This window comes from Panthera uncia (genome assembly GCF_023721935.1).
Source record: "Panthera uncia isolate 11264 chromosome A3 unlocalized genomic scaffold, Puncia_PCG_1.0 HiC_scaffold_12, whole genome shotgun sequence".
Classification (NCBI taxonomy): Eukaryota; Metazoa; Chordata; class Mammalia; order Carnivora; family Felidae; genus Panthera; species Panthera uncia.
Genome location: NW_026057579.1, coordinates 18513992 through 18538095, shown reverse-complemented (window position 1 = coordinate 18538095; position 24104 = coordinate 18513992). Strand labels below are relative to the sequence as shown.

Here is a 24104-nt window from a genome sequence, read left to right as displayed (position 1 = left end):
ATCTGAGACCAGCCTGCCTTGGAGAGGAGGAGGCCAGGACAACTGTAGAGTTGGGGCAGAGACTTCCCGGAGCCTTGTGATTATGATTTTGTCAGTGCTCTAAAATTTCCCCAGAGACCAATTCCCCTGGTACCCAAAATAGGTTCCTGGCACTCAGGTCCCTTCTGCTCAGCTCAACTTCTCTCGATTTCCTAACAAATTTAAAGTCCTTGGAGTGGCTCCAGTGATGTGTTCATGGACCAAATTCCCACACTTTTTCAGAGGCACGCTCATGAGGTCGTTCCAGGCCCTGGTGCGACTGCCAGCTCTAGCCTCCTTAGCTTTTTTTTTCCTAGGGTGGTATAAGAAGGTTCTGGGCAAGAACAACAATGGACCAGAAGTGTTGGACCAGAGCCTTTCTCTCTAGTCACCGATGCCCCTGTTCTGATTTATAGGGATCAGCAGAAGAAGGTAAAGGTCACTGGCTATGCCTTGGAGGCAGAAACTTTCACTGACTGTAGGTCTGGTGAGATCTTTCCTGCCACCCTGAGTCATGTATGGCTCCTCTCATCCAGGCCAGTTTAGACTGTGTATCACTGCCATGGAAGAAGAGCCCAAGGCAGAGCATGGGGGTCAGGGGCTCATAGGAGCCTTCTGAGTGTGAGCGCCTGGCACCTTTGCAGACCCACCTTTCACCATAAACAGTGAAGCTCACCCCTGCTCTTGCTTAAGGGAGTCACCCATTCCCGAGTGAGTCAGGGTCACTCACTTGGTGACAGCTGTGGCTCGCCTTACATGAGCTAAATTGGGAGTTGGAATGTCATGCAGATGCCCCTTGTTCCCTACCCCCATGTTAAAATTAATCTCCTCTCTGGGAAGTAAGGGACAAACAGTGCTGCCCATAGAGGGAACAAGAGTCATTTGGGGAACAAAAGAAATTTCCAGGGACAGAGTCATTCAGGGAGGGAGGGATAGATAAAGCTACATGTGTCTGGCTGGGTTACAGAGCAAAGAATAGAGAAGTGTCTGAAAACAGCTATCTGAGGACGAGGTGAATTGTTGGAGGAGGGGACAGGAGAGATAGCAGAGCTATTTCAAGAGTGAGCAGTAGAAGGGAACAAGAATCCACGGACGGTCTAAGCGAGGAAGGGTCCAGAGGCAGTGAGGGAAGGCCAGGACCAGGGCCGAGGCCAGGGCAGGCACGATCGCTGAGGGGATGAACTTCACAGTGGGTTTCAAGCCGCTGCTAGGGGATGCACACAGCATGGACAACCTGGAGAAGCAGCTCATCTGCCCCATCTGCCTGGAGATGTTCTCCAAACCAGTGGTGATCCTGCCCTGCCAGCACAACCTGTGCCGCAAGTGTGCCAACGACGTCTTCCAGGTGGGCCAGGGATGGGGAGGGGGGAGGGCAGGGCCAGGTGACGGAGTGCGGATTTGCGGGAGACTTGTCATCAGGTCAGAGCTGAGACCCCAGAAGGGGATGGGCAGAGTGCTCCGTGAGGTGGGTGCTGGCTGTCCTGGTAGAAGAGCAGAAGATTCGGGGTCCTAGTAGATCACAATGTAAGCATGAGTCAGCAGTGGCTCTGCAGGCTGGCTGACAGCCTATGTGTGCACAGACCGCGGCTGGAATGCCGGCATCTGCAGAAGAGAGAAGACCCCCATAGAAACCACTAACTGGGAGGGAGGTGATCCTACACCAGGCTGTGTAATAGTCTGTGCTAGACTCTGCACTCCAGTTTGGAGTTTCAGATTTTGAGAATGGTAGGGAAGATTTGGAGAAAATATCACTGAGATAATGAAACATTAAAAAATAAGTCCTGTGAGAAAAGCTCAGGTTGCAACTATTTGTATTTGAGACAAAGTTCAGCACATCCTCTTTTGGGGCAGAGTTAGTGGGCAGGAGATTGGGAATTCTCCCCAACTAAAAGTTCACACCAGTGCCCCACTCCGGATTGGTTAATAAAAGGGCCTGCTGGTTAGAAAGCATTGTGGTCACTTAAGCAGAAAGAATGCAGAGAAATGCAACCACCTTTAGTTTATGTGAGGTCATGGGGCAAAGCATACGTAGCTAATCGAATTCACAAATGTCATTTTAGCTACTGGTTTCAAAAAGAAAAGCAGCATTTATCAAAATGGTTTATAAACGGGTTTTCTTTCTTGCCTTGTGCCACTGGAACAAAGATCACAGATCGTAAAGAGATCATAAAGGGGAAAGTTGTGTGCTCTTCCGTGCACGTGCGCGTGCACACGCACACACACACCTTGCGAGTGAAATAAAATCTCTGAATAGACCAGAGCTGGCTAGCTTAGTAGGCATGGCAGTGAGAAGGAACATTTGAACACATATCCTTCAACCATATCAGAATTCAGAAGGAAATAATGTTGAACACAAATGCTTTTTAACCTAATCAAGACTTTATTTGGTTCTTTCAGGGTAGTGTGTTTGGGAAAAACCAATGGGCTGGCTAAGTCAGCCATTCCACAGCTATGCTCTGTGACCCACCCTTTGCTATATGCCATCTTCCCACTGAGGCCCATTCTCATCTCCTATTCTGTGTGTCTAAACCTGCCATTACATTATTTGGCCCCAGAGTATCTCAAAGCCAGTGATTGTCTATCTCTGGGAAAGGCTGACTGCTCTCTGTCTGCTCACCTTGGACATCAAGTCATGAGCTAGAGGCTTCGCCTTGCCCACCATCTTAGTTTTCCCCTTGGTCTGAGTACCTTTCCTCCAGGCTGAGATGCCTAGGAGGGAATGGCAACAAGATTTTGCCATCCCTTCCCATTAATTTGTAGTGAAACATCCTGCCATTAAATCTTGAGATACATGAAAGCAAAGAGGAATTTCGAAAGTGAAGGTAATCTGTCCTATGAAAAAAAGTGGTCAGAATATTAAAGTGGGAGGCATATAGTGTCAGGCAGAGGGACCCAGAGACAAGTTCCCTATCTATAGGGAGGCTAGATGATGTTTAAGTGACCTCTCTCGTTCAAGTCAGTGCTCTGTACTCAGGCACACTGTTTTGGTTCCTTGAAGCTCTGGAATACTGGGACACCTGGGTGGCTCAGTCGGTTGAGCGACCGACTTCAGCTCAGGTCATGATCTCATGGTTTGTGAGTTCGAGCCCCATGTTGGGCTCTGTGCTGACAGCTCAGAGCCTGCAGCCTGCTTCTGATTCTGTGTCTCCCTCTCTCTCTGCCCCTCCCCCCACTCATGCTCTGTCTCTGTCTCAGAAATAAATAAACATTAAAAAAATAAAAAAATTTAAAAAAAAGGAGAAGCTCTGGAATACTGATTGGGCCCAGAGAGAAAGGGACTGGGTCAAACCCGATGCAGAATATTTAGGAAACAACAGGATCCCCAGAGGTTTGGGATGGTTCTGTGGATCTGGACTGATGTGTCTCTTTTTAAAGTGCAGAGCACCCCTGGGCACCCCCCACCACCACCACCAAGGAGAAGAGTGAACAGCTCATTTCCTTGCTCTGCTTTATTTGGGGCAGCCTGGTGGGAGGCTGACCCAGTTCTTTGGCTGCACTTCTGTATATACATCTCAGTAGATCTCCCTCTGAAAGATGAGCATATTTAGTTTTTTCTCACATTGCCTCCACATTTTGACAACTGTAGGCATAATCAGATTGTCTGTTTTCTAAGTATGGGAACAAGCTTAGGACTTTTGGTAATTCTATCTTAAAACCATTTAAGAAGAATACCCTGAGAACATTGCCTAGAAAGTTAATAGAACTTATAAAAGTTATACCGGTATCTCTCTCTCTCACTCTCTCTCGCTCTCTTTCTCTCTCCCTCCCTCCCTCTCTCTCTCTCTCTCTCTCTCTCTCTCTCTCACATACACACACACACACACACACTTTCAAATAGGAGTTTGTATCATGAAAAGTGACAACCCCAGGCCCTCAGTTCCCTTCTCCAAATGGAGGTAGCCATTTCCAACTTTCTTGGGTATCCTTCCAGAAATTTTCCATGGATAGCTACATCTGAGTGTGGGGTGTGTGTGTGTTTAGACTCACTGTCCTACATCTGCCTTTGTTTGCTTTCTCTCGGTGGTTGTTCCATCTCTACACATTCAGATACACGTTTTCATTTTTAAATGGCTGAATAGTGCTCTGCTCCATTGTTCTGACTCGACCACAGTCTGTTTCATTGATCCTCTAAAACATTTAGATGGTGTCCAGTGTTTTGCTGTCTTAACAACTGCTGTGATGAACAACAAACAAGAATTTTGGGGAACTGTGGCGCACCTGGCTGGCTCAGTCTGTGGAGCAGGCGATTCCCGATCCCGGGGTCATAAATTTGAGCAGCACTTTGGGCATAGAGATTACTTAAAAATGTTTAAAAAAAAAAAAAAAAGAACTTAGGGAATTGTGACTTTATAACATCAGGGTAACTAGAGAGTCAGGAAACAAATTTGAATAACTAAAACATGTCATTGAAAATGTTGAATAGTATTTTTTTTTTAATTTTTTTTTCAACGTTTTTTATTTATTTTTGGGACAGAGAGAGACAGAGCATGAACGGGGGAGGGGCAGAGAGAGAGGGAGACACAGAATCGGAAACAGGCTCCAGGCTCCGAGCCATCAGCCCAGAGCCTGACGCGGGGCTCGAACTCACAGACCGCGAGATCGTGACCTGGCTGAAGTCGGACGCTTAACCGACTGCGCCACCCAGGCACCCCGAAAATGTTGAATAGTATTAAAGGTTTGGGAGAAAGTCTTCCATTATCGTATTTTCCCAGCACAGTTACTTTCTCCTTTGCATATTACTTTCAAGCCCCTGTTGACATACGTATCTTTACATAGTTGCCATCACAATTTAACTAGTTTCCTTTAGAGCTGTAATACATCTCTCCTTCACCCTGACTTTAAAGAGAAAAGACACCAAAATACCACATTAACCCCCTCTAATTTCTCCCTCCCTCTTTCTCCACACTTGCACCCACTCAGCTACCAAGCACTTTGACTAGAGGAAAGCTGTTGGTGTGGGAATTTGACACAAACATCTTCCCATGCGTTTCTGTATTTGTAAACTCTAGTCACTTCTAAACTCCTTTAAGCAGGCCTTCAGTTTATTTTTGTACCTGCCTCCACTTCACTGTGGGCACTCGTTTATGAGCTGCAACCTGTTGTAATTTAACAGACAACCAGAAGGTTGTTGAGGAACAGAGTTTCTGGAGGGTGTCCATTTAGGGAGAGATTTGCAGATACGGGAATATGAAGAAAGGGGCCGCCGCCGCCTTCTGTAATAAAGGGCAGTCCAGGAAAGACATGCCCTCTGGTTCACTCCACCTTGAAAGCCAGTTTGTTACCAGTTCGCTGTGAGGACCCGCTGTCAGGCCTGCCTCCTCCACCACTTCCCCTGCTCCCGAGGGACCTCCCCAGCCCAACCATGGGTGGGTCTCCTTTGTGAGAAATTGGTTCACTGCAAGTTTGTGAACGGCATTTACCTTATGGCAGTGTTAGGGGTCTTGCTTACTTGACAGGAGAAACTGGGTTAGTGGAGAGCAAAAACCTAGCCCGAGAATCAGCTCCCGAGTTCTAGTCCCACCAGCCTCTTCCTTGATTTGCCGTGTGGTGTCAGTCAGGCTATTTTACCTCTTCAAGCCTGTTTACACATACATGGGTTAATAGGATACTTTAAACTGATCTTTTTTTTTTTTCATTTTTAATTTATTATAGAGAGAGAAGCAGGGTGGGGGGGACACAGAGGATCTGAAGAGGGCTCTGCGCTGACAGCAGAGAGCCTGACGTGGGGCTTGAACTCACAAACCATGAGATCGTGACCTTAGCTGAAGTCAGATGCTTAACTGACTGAGCCACCCAGGTACCCCTAAACTGACCTTCAATATCCTTATAATTCTAACAATCTGATTTCACAAATTCAGGAAATTTTACTATGGATTTCCATTTTTTAAGTGTTTTCTGTTACCAGTGTCCTGACTTGTCTCACTCTTCTGATTTTTGATCTTCCTTCCAGCCAGTCTCCTGCCACAGACCCCTTGTGCCAGGCTCTTTGCTAAGTTCTGTCAGGCAAAGCTAACCCTCCACTCAGAATCCCTCTCCCACCCACTGGTGGCCAATATCTGGATTCTTCTAAGGCTCTTCAGCATTTCTCCAAATGTCTGATCTTCTGTCTACCGTTTTGCCATGGTTTCTCCAGTATATTGTGAAGGTGTGGCTCAAGGGACGTGCATGGTCCGCTATTCCTCATTGACGAGGTCACCATTTTGGGGGAAATAGCCTCCAGCAACCCTCTTGAACTCACAGAGCATCTTTCTAGACAGAACATTTCTATTAGATGCTATGGAATATTACAAAGAAAGGAAGCACCATACAGCCTAAAAGAGATAGCTCATGGAATGTATGCCATACAAAAGCCTGGAACATAGCCTAGAATTAAATTCCATTTATTTATTGCATTCCATTGTATCCTCCACAGTGAAGAAGGAACAGTTGTTTCATGACCTGTGGTTCTATGTGGTCATATACTTTTAGGATTGTTAAGCACTCTTTGTGAAACGCTCTATAATTTATAAAGTACCTTCACATTCATGATTCCATTTGAGTTAGATAGAATGGATGTTACTTCCATTTTACAGGGACAACCCAAGAAACAGGTTGTAGTCTTACAAAGGGACAGAGTAGGGACATAAATGTAGGTCTTCTGTTTCCTAGAGTGATGGAATTTTCTCTACACATCACCTCATTGGCACATGAAATTTTGCTTTATGGGGCTGGCTTTCTTGTGTAAAGGTAAGATTTAAGGAAAGAACAAAATTTAAGTGTGTAATAAAGCCTGTCAGTTATTTTCAGTTATATTGTTAGTCTTTTTAAAGTACAGGTCTGGGGCGCCTGGGTGGCGCAGTCGGTTAAGCGTCCGACTTCAGCCAGGTCACGATCTCGCGGTCCGTGAGTTCGAGCCCTGCGTCAGGCTCTGGGCTGATGGCTCGGAGCCTGGAGCATGTTTCCGATTCTGTGTCTCCCTCTCTCTCTGCCCCTCCCCCGTTCATGCTCTGTCTCTCTCTGTCCCAAAAATAAATAAAAAACGTTGAAAAAAAAATTAAAAAAAAAAATAAATAAATAAATAAAAAAAATAAAGTACAGGTCTATTGCCATATGCTTCTACACAATTGTTTACAAAAGCTTGTATCTTAAGATATTAATTCAAAGATGCATTATATACAGTGTAGTTTCATTGAGTTAAGAACAGGCCTATTCCCATATGCTTCTACAACAATTGTCTACAAAAACTTGCATCTTTTTTTAGTGTTTTTTTTTTTTAATTCCACTTAGTTAACATACAGTGTTATTTCTTAGTCTTGAAATACAAAGATAAACAGAAGCAGAAGATAGGATTTTGCTACCTGGATATTAGTCAGCTGAGAAATCTTTAGTCCAATGTAGAGACTGTCAGCTATGGAAATGTATTAAGAAAGTTGCCATCTACACCTTAGTGTATAAAATTCCTGTCTGTCATGAGACCATGTAGGACTCACAGGGCAGGAAGTAATCTCTTTTTGGACCATGGACCCCTTTGTCAGTTTGTGAAGCCTGTGGACTCTAAGGGCAATATGTGTGGTTTATGTGAGAAAAATGCTTTTATTTATTTATTTATTTATTTATTTATATTTTTAATGTTTGTTTCTCTTGCAAGAGCATGAGATCAGGGAAGGAGCAGAGAGAGAGGGAAAGAGAGAATCTAAAGGAGGCTCCATCTCACGAACAGAACTGTGAGATCATGACCTGAGCCAAAATCAAGAGTCAGATGCTTAATCAACTGAGCCACCCGAGTGCCCCCCAAAAATGTTTTTAAATGCATATGTACTACAAAAAAGTTATATGTACTATATATGATTGTAAAGAAAATGGATTGCACTAGAACACAGCATCATTCTCATACATTCTCAACGGGGGTGATATTGCCCCAAGAATATCCATGGTATTAAAATTTTTTATTGTGATCGTATTTTAAAATTTTTATTTAGTTTTTGCTTTCACGTAAAACTTTTTCCCCCAGCTTCACTGAGATATAATTGACAAAAATTAGACATATTTAAGGTGTGCAACATGATGATTTGATACTGTGAAATGATTACCACGAACTAGTTAACACATCCATCACTTCACATGATTACCATTGTGAGCTACTCTCTTAGCAATTGCCAAGTATAAAATATATAACTAACTATTGACTATAGTCACCATACTGGACATCAGCTCCCCAGAATGAACTCATCTTAGAATTGAAAGTTTGTGCCCTTGACCAGCATCTCCTCATTTCCCACACCCCCCACCCCTGGCAGCCACCTTTCTACTTTCTGCTTCTATGAGTTTCACTTTTGTCGATTTTGGGTACTTAAATTTAATGGGGAAGGGATGGCTATTAGGGGCAAAAATGTCTTAAAAGCTTCCTGGAAGGAGCAGTCATGAAAAAAGCCTGAGAAACACTGGAATATAATTACCAAAGTAATTAGAACATGTCTGACAGATCTCTGTCTCTCTCAGATCAATCAATCAGTCAATAATAAAGAACACGTTGGATAGAGTAATGTATGTGCTCCTTGATTAACACATTAAATAATGAGATCAAGCAGTGGGTCTAGTAACTACTATAGTTTAGAAGTAGTGATAAGCATAAATTATTTTTGGATATTCGATCAACAACAATACTGTGATGTGAAAATACCTGTGATTTCTGTTGGTGGCAAAGTGCTCTAAAATTGTGGTTTGTTGCCTACATGTGTAATTGAGGGAAATGTCCAATTTATGCTATTTAATGAAAATAAAAATATGATTTTTTTTCTCATCTGAGTTCACAGAATTCTGGTCATGGATCTTTTGGGGCTACGGTCCCCAGATTAAATACTTCTAAATATTACAGGCACCAGCATCTTCCCAAGCATCCAGGCTTGAAATGCTAGAATAGTCTTTGACTTTCTCCTCTCCCCACAGCCCACCCACATTTAAGTGATTGGCCAGTCCTACTGATTCCACCTCTGGCATCCCCAGTCTTTCCAAGATTTCTGCCACCACCTGAGGGCAGGCAGGTGACTTGCACTGACTACTGCACTTGCTTCCCAGTTGATCTGTGCCTTTAACCTCTCTCTCCCCTCCCATCTATCCAAATTACCTGTGAGATTAATATTCACTTTTTTTTTTTCATGTTTATTTTTGAGAGAGAGAGAAAGAGAGAGAGCAGGGGAGGGGCAGAGAGAGAGGGAGACACAGAACTTGAAGAGGGCTTCAGGCTCGGAGCTGTGAGCACAGAGCCTGATGCAGGGCTCGAACTCACAAACTGCAAAATCATGACCTGAGTGAGCCAAAGTTGGACGCTTAACCAGACTGAGCCACCCAAGCGCCCCGAGATTAATATTTATTCTTATTTTCTCTCCTAGTTCAGAAACCTTGCCTACAAAATTAAGTTCAGATCCTTACCCTTAAATTCAAAGCCCTCTGTGATTTTACCACAATAAAAAAAAAAAAAATTTAAAAGCCCTTCATGGTAAAACCCACCTTTCTAGCCCCCCCCCCCCCACCATGACTCCCCTATTTGTAACCTAAAATCCTATAGTCTCTCTGGTTTCCTGAAACTCTTTCCTACCTAACCACCTGCTACCTGTCTACCCTGTCTTCAAATGGTATCTTCTTGGGGGCACCCGAGTGGCTCAGTCAAACATCCAACTTCAGGTCATGATCTCCCAGTCCGTGGGTTCGAGTCCAACATCAGGCTCTGTGCTGACAGCTCAGAGCCTGGACCCTGCTCAGGATTCTGTGTGTCCCTCCCTCTCTGCCATTTTTAAAAAATGGTATCTTCTTAAACATCCCCTCCTCTGAACTAACAAAGTTTTTTACCGTTCTGCTGGTTTATCTTCCTGGCGTTTATGGCACTCCAGCGCCCCCTCTCCATTTATGTCAGTACTGAGCATTGCAATTTTAAAAGGTAAAGTTTTTTTCCAAACCCCAAAATCTTTGTACAAAATTTGGAATTTATTAAAAAAAGAAAAAGAAGAAGAACCGAATAATCCACAATTCTATCAGCCAATGACAGTTACTGCAAAAATATTTAACTTTTATATTTATGCATTTTAAAGGTAATTCAGAGTCCATAGAAATTTGGGAAATGTAAATGACTACAAAGAAAAATTTTAAATTACCTGTGGATCCCATCACCCATTCCTAAATTAGGATCCTACTGTCTATATTGATTTATGTCTTGCTTTTTTTCATCTAAAATCATAACATGAAGGGTCCCTTGGTGGCTCAATTGGTTAAGCTTCCAACTCTTGGTTTCTGCTCAGGTCATGATCTCACAGTTTGTGGGTTCAAGCCCCACATCGGGCTCTCTGCTGTCAGCACGGAGCCCGCTTCAGATCCTCTGTCTCCCGGTCTCTCTGCCCCTACCCTGCTCACACTCTCTTTTTCTCTCTCAAAAATAAACAAACATTAAAAATAATAATGAAATTGTAACATGAATATCTCTCCATGTTACAAAGAACTCTAAGATAATTACATAATAATTCCATTATAACTCATTTAATTGCTCCTCTGCTGTCAAGCAACCAGAATGTTTCCTATACGAAAAAGAAATTTTATTGTTTATTATGATTACAAAAACAATACAGGTCCATTGTATAAAATCCAAACCTCATAGATAATGCAAATGATAGAACATGTAAATCCATCTAAACACCCTAGAACTAGGGGCTCCTAGCAGCTCATTCGGTAGTGTGACTTTTTTTTTTTTTTTTTAGGTAAGCTCCACCCCAAATGTGGGGCTTGAACTCACAGAGCACTTGACTCTTGATCTCAAGGTTGTGAGTTTGAGCCTCATGTGGAATGTGGAGATTACTTAAGAATAAAATCTTTTTAGGGGCATCTGGGTGGCTCAGTCAGTTAAGCATCTGGCTCTTGACCGGTTCAGTTCACGATCTCACGGTTCGTGGGTTCGAGCCCCGCATTGGGCTCTGTGTTGGCAGTGCAGAGACTCCTTGGGATTCTCTCTCTCTGCCCCTTCCCCACTTGTGTGCTCTGTCTCTCTCGAAGTAAATAAATAAACCTAAAAAAATAAACTCTTTTTTAAAATGTAAAAACAGGGGCGCCTGGGTGGCGCAGTCGGTTAAGCCTCCGACTTCAGCCAGGTCACGATCTCGCGGTCTGTGAGTTCGAGCCCCGCGTCAGGCTCTGGGCTGATGGCTCGGAGCCTGGAGCCTGTTTCCGATTCTGTGTCTCCCTCTCTCTTTGCCCCTCCCCTGTTCATGCTCTGTCTCTCTCTGTCCCAAAAATAAATAAAAAACGTTGAAAAAAAATTAAAAAAAATAAAATGTAAAAACAAACAAACACACTAGGACTATTTCAGAGATGGGATTTCAGGAACTGTTTATATCAGGCAGGAAGAGGGCGCTCCAGGGCCAGCTGGGGGAGGCACAAACAAGTGAGATACTGAATCACAGGAGTCAAAGTTAAAGAGGGGGATGGTGGCCTACATGGTGTGAGAGGGGAAGGTTGTTATAAAAACCACCAGCTCCCTTCCTCGTCCGATTAGGGTGTCTGAAATTCTTACCATATTATATCAGTCAATGCCCATTGCTCACAGAACATCAGCCTTTGAAGGGAGCAAGTGCTAAGTACAGATCCCTCTTTTTAGATCTGAGGCAATTGAGGCCCTGAGAGAAATTATTTTCCTAAGGTCATAAATGGCAAATCCCAAACCAGATCTTCAGATCATTGCTACTTTCCCTATATAGTGCTGCATTAAATGCCTTCTGTTAAAATGCAGAGATGTTACCAAGAAGGGTAACATCTTTTTTTAAAAATGTTTATTTGTTTATTTTGAGAGAGAACATGAACAGGGGAAGGGCAGAGAGAGAGGGAGAGAGAATCCCAAGCAGGCCCCACATTCAGCACGAAGCCCATGTGAGGCTTGATCTCATGACCATGAGATTGTGACCTGAGCTGAAATCAGAGTCAGACGTTTAACCGACTGAGCCAGCCAGGTACCCCAAGGGGTAACCATTTTATCCACATATCCAGTACAGGTGACTTTCTCAAAGTAGCCACCCAGCATTTGCAAAAGGTTTGGGACACAAGACAAATAAGTTTCAATTGAGGAGGGTGTCAGGAAAAGAGAGTGACTCCTCAGACTTCCTCTCACTTAGCCTTCCTGATTTTTGCCATAACTGGGTACCACCTGTGCAATGGTTGATTATTTCCTTTAAAGGGGGCTCACTTTTAAAGCTTAAATGTTTACTTTATCTTCATTCTAAATGACATAATCCTTGAAAAATCCCTAGTTATATAGGCTGGTTATTTTTTCTAATACGCATTAAAATCAACACACAAAAATTGAAAAAAAAATTTTTTTAATGTTTATTTTTCAGAGAGAGAGAGAGACAGAGTGTGAGCAGGTGAGGGGTAGAGAGAGAGGGAGACACAGAATCCAAAGCAGGCTCTGGGCTCCAAGCTTTCAGCACGGAGCCCGACGCAGGGCTCGAACCTACAAATCACAAGATCATGATCTGAGCCAAAGTCGGATGCTTAACCGACTGAGACGCCCAGGTGCCCCAACGCACAAAAGTTTTAAATGTCCGTCCTCATACCACCTGAAATCATCATGCCTTCATCAGTATGTATACCGTATTTAGGGAAACACTGAGTTAGCTCATGAGGAACACAGAGAGGGCCTCTAAGCAGCATGAGTGCGCCATGAGTTAAAGAGCCTGGGAAATCCAAAAGAAACTTAACTATTTCATTACTAGAAATTTAGCCCTAGTACCAAAGGGCACCTTTGATACATATACCACAGACTGACTAGCAAAGGATATGGGGTGTGGTGTTGGAGGCGGGGGCATGGCTGAAGCAGTCACAGAAAAGAGGGATGCCCTGGAGGTTAAGAGGAAAGCCAGCCAGCCAGAGGTAGGATGTGGCAGAAGGAACTGAGCTTTGGGAGAGGGAGGAGACCATGGGACCAGTGGACACTGGGAAATCTGCAGTCAGCTGCGGTACCTGCTTCAGCACCAGCCCTTAGCCAAACTGCAAAGAAGGCAGACGTGCAACCCTTCCCTCCCACCTGCCTGCCGGTGTCCTCTCCCCAGAAAGGTGCTCTTCAAACAAAGGATTTAGGGGAGACTGCCTGATACTGCTTGCCTCTCAGACCCCTGGGGCCCAGGAGAATGGCAGTGATTAGCCGATGGGATGAGCTGCTAAAATGTCTTTACCTGGTGAGGAAGTGGTGAAGAGGTAGTGGGCTTCCCGGTCCACCCAAATCTGCTTCCTTGGCCCAGATGTCCCAAGTCATGATTGCTTTTTTTTTTTTTAACTGTTTTTATATTGTGGTAAAATGCACATAATATAAATTTGTCATCTTAACCATTCTTTTTTTTTTTTTTAAGTGTATTTATTTTGAGACAGCACGAGTTGGGGAGGGGCAGAGAGAGAGGGAGAGAGAATCTCAAGTAGGATCTGTGCTGCCAGTGCAGAGCCCGACATGGTGTTTGAACTCACAAAATCACAGTATCATGACCTGAGCCAAAACCAAGTCTGATGCTTAACCGATTGAACCACCCGGGCACCCCAATTATCTTAACCATTCTTACGTGTGCAGTTCAGTGTCATTAAGTATATTCACACTGTTATGTATCCAGAACTTTTCATCATTCCAAATGGAAATTCTGTACCCATTAAATAATAACCTTCCGCTTCTCTGCCCCTCAGCCCCTGGTAACCACCATTCTACTTTTTATCTCTATGAATTTGACTATTTCAGGTACTTCATATAGAGGGATCATACAGTATTTGTACTTTCGCAGCAGGCTAATTTCAGCTAGCACAAAGTCCTCAAGGTTGATCCACGTTGTAGCACGTAGTCCTGATTGCTTTTACCCTGTTATTTTCCTCTATGATCTATGTGACTTCCGCCAGTGTCTCCATTCTACTTCCTGCTGTAGTGTCATGAGTGAATTTCGTTTCTATGTTCGTAACATATTTTACTTGATTTCTTAATTCTGCCATTTCCCTTCACTTCTCCCAGCTTTGATCACTTATATCTCTTCTTTAATCAAAGAGACTATGTTTTCTTTTTTTTTTTTTAATTTTTTTAATGTTTATTTATTTTTGAGAGAGACAGAGACAGGATGCGAGTGGGTTAGGGGCAGAGAGAGAGGGAGACATAGAATCCGAAGCAGGCTCCGGGCTCTGAGCTGTCAGCACAGAGCCCGACGCGGGGCGCGAACCCACGAGCTGTAGATCATGACCTGAGCCGAAGTCGGACGCTCAACTGACTGAACCACCCAGGTGCCCCTGTTTTCTTTAAAAGTGTTAGATTGAAATACTGTGTCTAGAAGCAGTTCTTCTCACAAAGCATATTCTTCGTCTGTCCGCTGCTTGCCATGCTTTCTTTTTCCTTTTTTATTATGTCCGTTTACATCTCCCGTTGGATCCCTTCTGCTTACCATTCCTCTTTGAATCAGGGCAGTTTTATCTGAGGCTGAGGATGAATTCCTTAGTCAACCGTCCGTCTACCTTGGCTTTCTTCCACGGTCCACTGAAGTGTAAACTGGCTAGCTGGATGTTCCCATTGGTTTGCCATCTCTGTTGCAAGCCCAGTCCTTTGGCTTCTGTGGTGAATTAGAGGGGTATGACCCGGATTAGCAGGCAGCTGAGTGGCTCCATTTGGTTATATCGCCTCAGTATGTTTTTCACACAGAAATCTGGGGAACTAGCTAGTCTGAGGGCATGTGGAGATCCATGGGCGAAGGTCTCCCTCAGATTTGAGCGATTTCCTTTCCTTTTCACAGAGAAACAGGTTATTCTGGTTGCAAGCCGGACCCCTGTATTGCTTCATGGCACGAGGGGTTTCGGGTTGATGGGTCATATTTTTGTTTACCTCAGCTCAAATAATCCACAGTTGCACAGCTCACTTTTAGGTTGTTGTTTCCTTTGTTAAGGGTTGATGTTTGGCCTTTTATGACCCTAACTAAAATCTGTTTTACCTGAGATTCAGAGGGGCGAATGTTAGCTCTGGGCATCATCCTTCAGGTGGCCTAAATTCTATTCCATCTGACAATGTACTATATTGATTTTTTTTTAATGTTTATTCAATTTTGGGAGACAGAGACAGAGCACGAGCAGGGGAAGGGCTCCGAGCTGTCAGCACACAGCCCGACACGGGGCTCAAACTCACGAACTGTGAGATCATGACCTGAGCTGGTTGGATGCTTAACTGACCAAGCCACCCAGGCACTTCTAGCATATTGATATTTAGAATGGACCCTGGGGTTAGAGTGCCTGAGTTCAAATATTGGTTCTGCCATCTGTTATCTGATGACCCTGTACAATTTATTTAACACCTTTGGGCTGCAATTTCCTATCTTTGAAATGGGGCTAATAGTAGTACCTATTTCAAGGGTCGATAAGAGGTTTAAATGAGTTAATACAGATAAAAGAGCTTAGAGAAGAACCTGGCATAAAGTATGTGTCCAGTTAGCCATTGTCACTATACTTCCTGTAGTCTTAGGGGGTTAATGTTCATGTCCTCCACCATACTTACAAGAAATCCTTGAGGGTTAAATTCAATAATGTCTGGGAAGTCCATAGCATGGTGCTTGACACATAATCGGCCCTCAAAACATGAGTTGAATGTTAAATAATGAGTATAGAGGAAGGGGGGGCTGTGAGGGAGGAAGGTGGAGGAGAGAGGCTAACTCAGAAGTTTGTGCTCTGGGCTAAGACTTTAGCCCATTCAAACATTCAAACCCATTTCCACCCATTCAACCATTTCCTGAGCACTTTTATATGCTAGCCACTAGCGAATCAAAGAGAAGTAAGATCCCTCCAGGAGTTGGCAGGCTTGGAGTTCTCCCAACACCTCCTTGCTCACTTGGATTCTAAGTAATGAAAGGTCATTGTATTAAGTAAGCAAAAGCCCAGTGGTCTTACACTTTCACCCACACCCTAAACTCAGCAGGATTTATATACAATTGCAGCTACTGAGAAAGACAAAGGCACAAACGCAGCCTTGGATAATCTCAAAGTAATCGGTTCTGGCCTAATGTGTTAACTTCTTAGGATTCACAAGAAATTCCCCCAAAATGTGAGATTTGTGACATGCCAGTCACTCTCCCCAGTATAGGCTTGCCCACTTCCCAGAGGCCACATTTCCTGCCTTGCCTACATCTGTTGCTTCTAAAGGTTCAAAGAAGACTGCGGACTTGGATGCCCTCTGTGTATCCTGGGTGCTGTTGCACACATAAGGGTCCCTCTGGCTGATGTCCAGCGTGAGGATTTGGAGAATTTCATCAAACTCACCTTCAGGAAATACATCTAAGTTTTCAAAGTCACAGGTGACTGTTCTCTTCATTAGTCTCTAGGAGTCCATGGCCTTCCAGCCAGCTAGGACTAAGTTGTGCTTAAGTGACAGAAAACCCAAAATAGTAATGACTTAAAGAAGGTAAAAAAATGTATTCTTTCTCTCAAGCAAAAGTATAGGTAGGCAGTCCAGAGACTCCCTCCTTTTTTTTTTTTAATTTTTTTTTCCCTTAATGTTTTTTATTTATTTTTGAGACAGAGAGAGACAGAGCATGAGCGGGGAAGGGGCAGAGAGAGAGGGAGACACAGAATCCGAAACAGGCTCCAGGCTCTGAGCCGTCAGCACAGAGCCCGATGCGGGGCTCGAACTCACAGACTGTGAGATCATGACCTGAGCCGAAGTCGGACGCTCAACCGACTGAGCCACCCAGGCGCCCGGAGACTCCCTCCTTTTATCTTGTTGCCATTCTCATCCTGTGACTACCTCATGGAGCCACATGGCTGCTTCAGCTGGAGCTACCCATCTTCATTGTAGCCAACAGGAAGGAGAAAAGAGTAGGGCATATGCCCCTTCCATTAAAGATACTTCCTAGAAGTTGCATAAAACATTTGTCTACATCCTGTTGGCCAGAATGTAGCCACCTGGTCATACTCAGCCGGAAGGGAGACTTGACACAGAGTCTTTTTTGTTTTATTTATTTATTTTATTTGAGAGCGAGAGTGAGCGAGAGAGAGAGAGAGCACAAGCAGGGGAGGAACAGGTTGAGAGAAGGACAGAGGATCCAAACTGGGATCTATGCTGACAGCAGTGAGCCCCGTGCAGGGCTTGAACTCAGGAACCGTGAGATCGTGACCTGAGCCGAAGTCAGAAGCTTAACCAGCTGAGCTACTCAGGCGCCCCGGACACACAGTCTTTATTCCATGTGTCTTGCTAAATACTCAGAGGCTCTATTACTGAAGAAGAGAAGGTGAATACCGAGGAACAACAAACAGTCTCTACCAGTTTTTTCTCTCTGCTGCTGTCCACAAGTTGACTTTGTGGTCTTCTCCGAAGACAAGCCTTCCTGTTCATACTTTCTGACCCCTTGGGCTTTCCACTTCCACTTGCACAAGACTGTGTCTTTGCAGTGTCTCCACAATGTCAGCTCTTTGCCCAACTCCACAGGTCTTTTCAGTTTCAGAGCCACGGGTGGTCTAGCCACCCCCACCTCTGTGTCTCAGTTCTAAATTCCTGGAGAGAAAATGTGATTGGTTCTGCTTGGGTCAGGTGATCACCTCCTCAACTCTGAGCCAGTCATCTGTGGCCTGGGCCATAGTGGGGTTCTCCCTTTTAGGATGGGAAGGAGCAAGTTCTCTAAGAGGTATAAGTGATGAACATCTCTCGTAAGTCTGCCTTCCAAGCTTAACTCTTGTCATAACCCTGCCTGCCAGATGTAGTTGTCAGTTTGCTTGTCCTTAGGGCAGGGTGGCTTTTGTTCATCTTATCCCCAGAGCCTCGAAATTACCTGGCACCCTCAATATTTGTTGTAGAATGAATAATCCAGTGTAGTCCTTAGTTTTCCAGACATCGAATGCTTGCTCGAATTTACATGGTAGAACAGTGTGAAGGGCAGCACAAGAACACAGGACTCCTGGCTCCCAGTCTCTAGGATGGTTTCCTAGGAATTGCCCTGCACGATGTGGCCTGTGTGCCCCATTGTTCAGCACTTGTCTGGGCTTCCCTGCTGAGGGTTACAGAGAATCTCCCCTAGCTGTGGTCTGTGAAAGCCCCAGGAGGACATTGGCTGCACCTCACAGAGTCCATTTCCAACCTCAACCTTCCTGCCAATGCCAATGTCTCCCCACACCTGCAGGTTGGGCCCCATTAGGGAAACCATCCTGACTGGGCCTTGACCAAAGTCGGGCTCTGGATGCAGGGACACTTAAGGAGTAATGAGCCAAAAGTGGGAAAGAAGATCTCCATGGCCACCCACCGTTTTCAGAGGAGGAGGACCTCCCCAAGGAACGGAGCTGATGCCTCCCCTTCCACCATTCTCCTACATTTTATTTCAGCCCCCACAACCTTTCCCCCTGCCTCCTCCCCATTCCTCCATGCCTCACCGTGCGTGTTCTCTCATGCTACTTGTCCCTACAGGCCTCGAACCCTCTGTGGCAATCCCGGGGCTCCACCACTGTGTCTTCCGGAGGCCGTTTCCGCTGCCCATCTTGCAGGCATGAGGTTGTCCTGGACAGACATGGTGTCTATGGCCTGCAGCGAAACCTACTAGTGGAGAACATTATCGACATTTACAAACAAGAGTCTTCCCGGTGAGCTGTCAAGACCTCTTGTCTCTCGAAGGGGCAGGGCCTGGGACACAGAACAGAGAGGGGAACCAATCAGCCAGAAGGGAAGGGCTGAAAGGATCAGCCTCTTTAGAGATTAGAGGACTGGACCCTGGGAGGGGAAGGGATTTGCCCCAGGTCACCCAGCTGAGGCATCTCAGATCCTGGGCAGGGCTTCACCTGTACCCTCTCCACCTGGGGGAGGGGCTGGCAGTCCACCAGCAAGGCCCTTGCCAACCTTCTATGGCTTCCTGCCCTGTGGGACTTCCCTGGCCCCCTGGAACAGACGCTGTTCTTGGATCTAGGCCTCCTCTACCCCTTAGCTCTCTGTATTCCTCAAATGAAGGGCACTGTGGAAGTCGCTCACCTGCCCAGCCCCAGCTCCAGCTGTGATTGGTGGTTGGTGAGGGCTGAAGAGAAGGTGTTCATGGGGGCCTGCACTTGTGGGGCCCACCTCCCCCCAGCCTGGCCCCTGACCCTTCCGCCACCCTGCCTGCTCCCCTCCAGACCACTGCACTCCAAGGCTGAGCAGCACCTTATGTGCGAGGAGCATGAAGAGGAGAAGATCAATATCTACTGCCTGAGCTGTGAAGTGCCCACCTGCTCTCTCTGTAAGGTCTTCGGTGCCCACAAGGACTGTGAGGTGGCCCCCCTGCCCACCATTTACAAACGCCAGAAGGTATCAAGCAGCAGAGGGAGCAGGCATGTGGGACCAGAGACAGGACAGCCTTTCAGACTTCATCCTGTCACTCCACTTGGGTTTAAAAGTCACTGCACTTGGTTTTAAAGGCAGGCAGATCAGGGGGCGCCTGGGTGGCTCAGTCAGTTGGGCAACTGACTCTTGATTTTGGCTTAGGTCATGATCCCAGGGTCATGGGATGGAGTCCTCCCTCATGCAGCCTGCTTGGGATTCTCTCTCTCTCTCTTTCTCCCTCTCTCTCCCTCTCCCTTTCTCCACCCCCTGCTTCTCCCCTATTTGCTCACATGGCACTCAAGCTGCCTCCTCTCTCTCTCTCTCTCAAAAAAAAAAAAAAAATTATACACACACACACACACACGTAAAGGCAGGCAGATCAGGGCTACAGTCCCAGCTCTATGCATGACTCAGTGTGACCTTAGGTAAGTCACTTGACCTCTCTGGCCCTAACTTTCCTTGCTTGTAAAATGGGGATGAAAATGCCTGCTTCTGAGAGTCGCTGTAAGGACACAATTAGATCATGGAAGATGTGAGCAACTTCAGTTTGGTGGCCTAGATGCTCTCCGGGCCCTCTCACTACCACACAGCTAGATTCGACATAAAACATAATTTAAAAATTATATCAGTGGGCACACAGAAAGTAAAGGAAATCTCCAAGTGGGGGTGGAGTGGGATGAGGAAGGGGCAGTAAGCTGACCACAGAACCCGGGGTGGTAAGCACAGAAAAGGCCAGACTTCCCACGGGTAAATGCTGGCAGTATTACTGAGCCAGAGGGATGAGACTATGTTGGGATGAGACTGTGTCTTCAGACCTCTGTAAGGTGGACACCTGAACTGAAGAAACCCAGGTTAAACTGGAATCCCAGGAACTAAGGTAGTCAGTCATGCCACCTGACTTTTGACAAAAGCGAATGCAGATTCTGCCTGGAGGAAAACACCCTCAATTTAGGTATTTGGGTTTTCTTTAGATTAAGAACAACAAAATATCAATTCAAAAGTGAAGATACAGAAATAAATGTACCGCATGAGTGCAGGCGGTAGAAACAAAGTACAGATCAGACCCCTGAGGAATTCAGATATTGGAATTATTGTTTTTAATTTTTAAAAATTTGTATTTAAGGGCGCCTGGGTGGCTCAGGGGGTGCCTGGGTGGCTCAGTCGGTTAAGCGTCTGACTTCGGCTCAGGTCGTGATCTCCTGGTTGACAAGTTCGAGCCCTGCATCAGGCTCTGTGCTGACAGCTCGGAGCCTAGAGCCTGCTTCAGATTCTGTGTCCCCCTCTCTTTCTGCCCCTCCCCCGCTCAAGCTCTGTCTCTCTGTGTCTCAAAAATAAACATTTAAAAAAATGGGGAAAAAAAGAAAATAGTTAAAAAAATTTTTTTTTAAATTTATTTTGAGAAAGAGAGAGTGGGGAGGGGCAGAGAGAGAGGAAGAGAGAGAGAATTCCAAGCAAGCTTCACACTGTCAGCTTGGAGCCCAATGCGGGGCTCAAACCCATGAACTGTGAGATTATGCCCTGAGCCGAAATCAAGAGTCAGACGCTTAACTGACTGAGCCACCCAGGCACCCTTCAGATATTGGAATTATTAAAGAATAGAGTATCACTGTGTATAAAATGCTTTTTTAAAAACATGGAATAAAAAGGGTGCCTGGGGTGGCTCAATCGTTTGAGCATCCAACTTTGCCTCGGGTCATGATCTCCCAGTTTGTGGGTTTGAGCCCCGCGTCCGTCCGGCTCTGTGCTGACAGATCCGAGCCTGGAGCCTCCTTTGGATTCTGTGTCTCCCTCTCTCTCAGCTCCTCCCCTGCTCTCTCTCTCTCAAAAATAAATAAACATTTAAAAAATGGAATAAACAGAACAGGCAACAATAGATTATCAAAAATGCTGATTTAACAAAGAACCAAATAGAGATTGTAAAAATGAAACTCTAGGGGCACCTGGGTGGTTCAGTTGTTAAGCGTCCAACTCTTGGTTTCAGCTCAGGTCATGATCTCCTGGTTCGTGGGTTTGAGCCCCATGATGAGCTCCAAGCTAACGGCACAGAGCCTGCTTGGGATTCTCTCTCTCCCTCTCTCTCTCTGCCCCTTTCCTGTTCGCTCTCTCTGTCTCTCAAAATAAATAAAAATATTTTTTTAAAAAGGAAATTGCTTTAGAAACTGAAAATATAGGGGAGCCTGGGTGGCTCAGTCAGTTAAGTGTCCAATTCTTGATTTCATCTCAGGTCTTGATCTCACTGTGCATGGGATGGAACCCCACATCAGGCTCTGTGCTAACAGCATGGAGCTTGCTTGGGATACTCTCTCTCTCTCTCTCTCAAAATTAAACTTTAAAAAATGAAAATATAATTGTTGAAATTTCTGAAGAGAGAATTAGCAAACAGGAAGAGAGGCCTAAAAAAATAGCCCAGGATGCAGCACCGGGAGATGAGGATGAGAAGCTGTGACACATGCCTCCTCAGAGTCACAGAAGGAGAAAACAAAAAGAATGGAGAAGAGGCAATAGTATCCTAACAGATAATTACAAAGAATAGTTCCAAATTGATGGAAGACACGAATCTACAGATAAAGCACTTAGCCCGAGGCCTGGATGTTTGGCAAATGTCTGCTCCTTTCTCATTTGGTGGTGGAGGGGCTCCTCTCTCCGCCTCCCTCCAGAACCCATAAATGTGCTTCCACACTTCTTAGATGGTTCCAAGCCATCTAGATCTCTGGAATAGCCCTGATGGTGGGGTGGAGGGGGCGCCCTGGCCGGGATGGGAGGGGTACGGCTCTAGGCAGGGCCCCCCAGTTCTAAGTGCTGGCCTGTGTGTGTGGCAGAGTGAGCTCAGCGATGGAATCGCAATGCTGGTGGCCGGCAACGACCGCGTGCAGGCAGTGATCACACAGATGGAGGAGGTGTGCCAGACCATAGAGGTGAGCCTGGGATGGGAGGGAGGGGAAATTTCTGGGTTCCTGGGGGGTGAATCACAAGTGGTGGGATATGCTTAGCCAAGCTGCTAGGTTTGAGTCCCAGCTGTGCCCCTTGCTAGCTCTGTGACTTTGGCCCGGTCACTTCACTTCTCTGTGCTTTGTAACTATAGTGACGGATGGTAACTAGACTTGTGATCCCTTCACAATATATACAGATGCCGAATCACTACATTGTACACCCGAAACTAATGTAATGTTAAAAGTCAATTATATCTCAATTTTTAAAAATCTTGTAACGGTTATTACTGAGAAGACCCTGCCCTTGGCTGCACCTGTAGGTCTGCCGCTATGTGGGGTACTTTCTTGGCTCCCGGTGGCTTCCCTTTGGCAGGGAGTGCTCTCCCGACCAAGAAGGAGTTCTCACCCTTGCTCCCCTCTTTCAGGACAACAGCCGGCGCCAGAAGCAGTTACTAACCCAGAGGTTCGAAGCCCTGTGCGCGGTGCTGGAAGAGCGCAAGGGTGAGTTGCTGCAGGCGCTGGCCCGCGAGCAGGAGCAGAAGCTGCAGCGCGTGCGGGGCCTCATCCGCCAGTACGGAGACCACCTGGAGGCCTCCTCTAAGCTCGTGGAGTCGGCCATCCAGTCCATGGAGGAGCCACAGATGGCGCTCTACCTCCAGGTGGGCCCCGGGGGAGGGAGGCAGGCCGCAGAGTGGCTGCCGTGGGGGCCCGGGCACCCGGAGGGCACCACCTGGAGGGCGGGGCTCCCGTCTTACCTCCGGCACCCGTCTGCCCCACTTTGCCTCGGGCGAGTCACCCCCGTCTGAGCCCACCTGCTCCTCAACGAATTGGGATACGCATCCCCGCCCACCCCGCGGGACTGTGGGCACCAGAAACGGGACTTTGCCAGCGCTTGGCACGGTGCTTACGCTCCCCCTCCTTTCTTCCCTGCAGCAGGCCAAGGAGCTGATCAATAAGTGAGTAGGCCGAGCGGGAAAGGCAAGGAAGGGGCTGCCGGGGCTCCGCCGCCGCGCGGAGGGGGTTGCGGGTGCGGGGGGCGTTTCCAGCTGAGCGGCTGCCGCGCCGCAGGGTCGGGACAATGTCGAAAGTGGAGCTGGCAGGACGGCCAGAGCCGGGCTATGAAAGCATGGATCAGTTCACCGTGAGCGTGGAGCACGTGGCCGAAATGCTGAGGACCATCGACTTCCAGGCGGGTGAGGGACGCAGGATGGGAGGGGGCGGCAGGCCGCGGGGACCGGGGGTCCAGAGGGGCGTGGGGTGGGGGGGTCACGACCAGAGAACGGGACTCCCACCTCACCGCGCTTTCCTTGGGGCCAGGCGCTTCTGGGGAGGAAGAGGATGAGGAGGTGGCGTTGGAGGGGGAAGAGGGCAGCGCGGGGCCAGAGGAAGAGCGGCCGGATGGGCCGGAAGGTGAGTGTGGCCTGAAGGGCCTGGCGGGGCTGCCCCTACACTCCGGTCCCCTCTTCGATGATGGCCTTCCTGTGGCACGGGGATCGCTGGGAGCCTCCCAACCCCCGGCAGGAGGGGCGCGCCCCCTAGCGCGCGTGCAGAAGTACACTTTCCCACCAGCCTTTACTCTGGGGCTTGGGAAGACCGAATTGGGTCGGGAGGTAGAGGAGAAACCCACTGGAGAAAGTGGGTGAGCTGGGGTCCGGAGCCGCCAAGTACCTCCGGAGCGCCTGCCCACCGAGCTTTCTTTCCCAGGCACCGGCGGGCACTGACCCGCCCCCCACTTTGGGGAGCCCGCGCACCTGGGGCCTGGCGCTCGGGGTCGCGGAGGACCTGCGCAGAGACCACCGCGCCATACAGCTCGGCGCCCCGCCGCGGGGGAGGGACTCAATAAAGGGCTAACGAGTCCAAACTCG

At 46.9% G+C, this 24104-nt stretch overlaps 1 protein-coding gene across 2 annotated transcripts; it reads left to right on the top strand.

The window, feature by feature from the left end:
- Positions 1-24099, top strand: TRIM54 (tripartite motif containing 54). 2 transcript variants are annotated; one of them, XM_049652383.1, is made up of 10 exons: positions 1346-1363; positions 16177-16328; positions 18428-18600; positions 19123-19294; positions 22129-22224; positions 22665-22898; positions 23173-23195; positions 23308-23432; positions 23557-23649; positions 23944-24099. In XM_049652383.1, the coding sequence occupies exons 2-10, from the start codon at positions 16254-16256 to the stop codon at positions 23958-23960; spliced, it is 1008 nt and encodes a 335-aa protein (XP_049508340.1). In that variant the 5' UTR covers positions 1346-1363; positions 16177-16253; the 3' UTR covers positions 23961-24099. The 2 variants fall into 2 exon arrangements, with proteins under 2 accessions (XP_049508339.1, XP_049508340.1); XM_049652382.1 differs by lacking the exon at positions 16177-16328 and having other exon boundaries at positions 1-1363.
- The last annotated feature ends 5 nt before the right edge of the window (positions 24100-24104 follow it).

Bases quoted from the DNA above. Each gene is read 5' to 3' on its own strand.
- TRIM54 (XM_049652382.1), top strand. From the start codon at position 1,196: ATGAACTTCACAGTGGGTTTCAAGCCGCTGCTAGGGGATGCACACAGC. The intron at 1,364-18,427 runs GTGGGCCAGGGA...TTGTCCCTACAG, and splicing joins GTGCCAACGACGTCTTCCAG to GCCTCGAACCCTCTGTGGCA. The intron at 19,295-22,128 runs GTATCAAGCAGC...TGTGTGTGGCAG, and splicing joins CCATTTACAAACGCCAGAAG to AGTGAGCTCAGCGATGGAAT.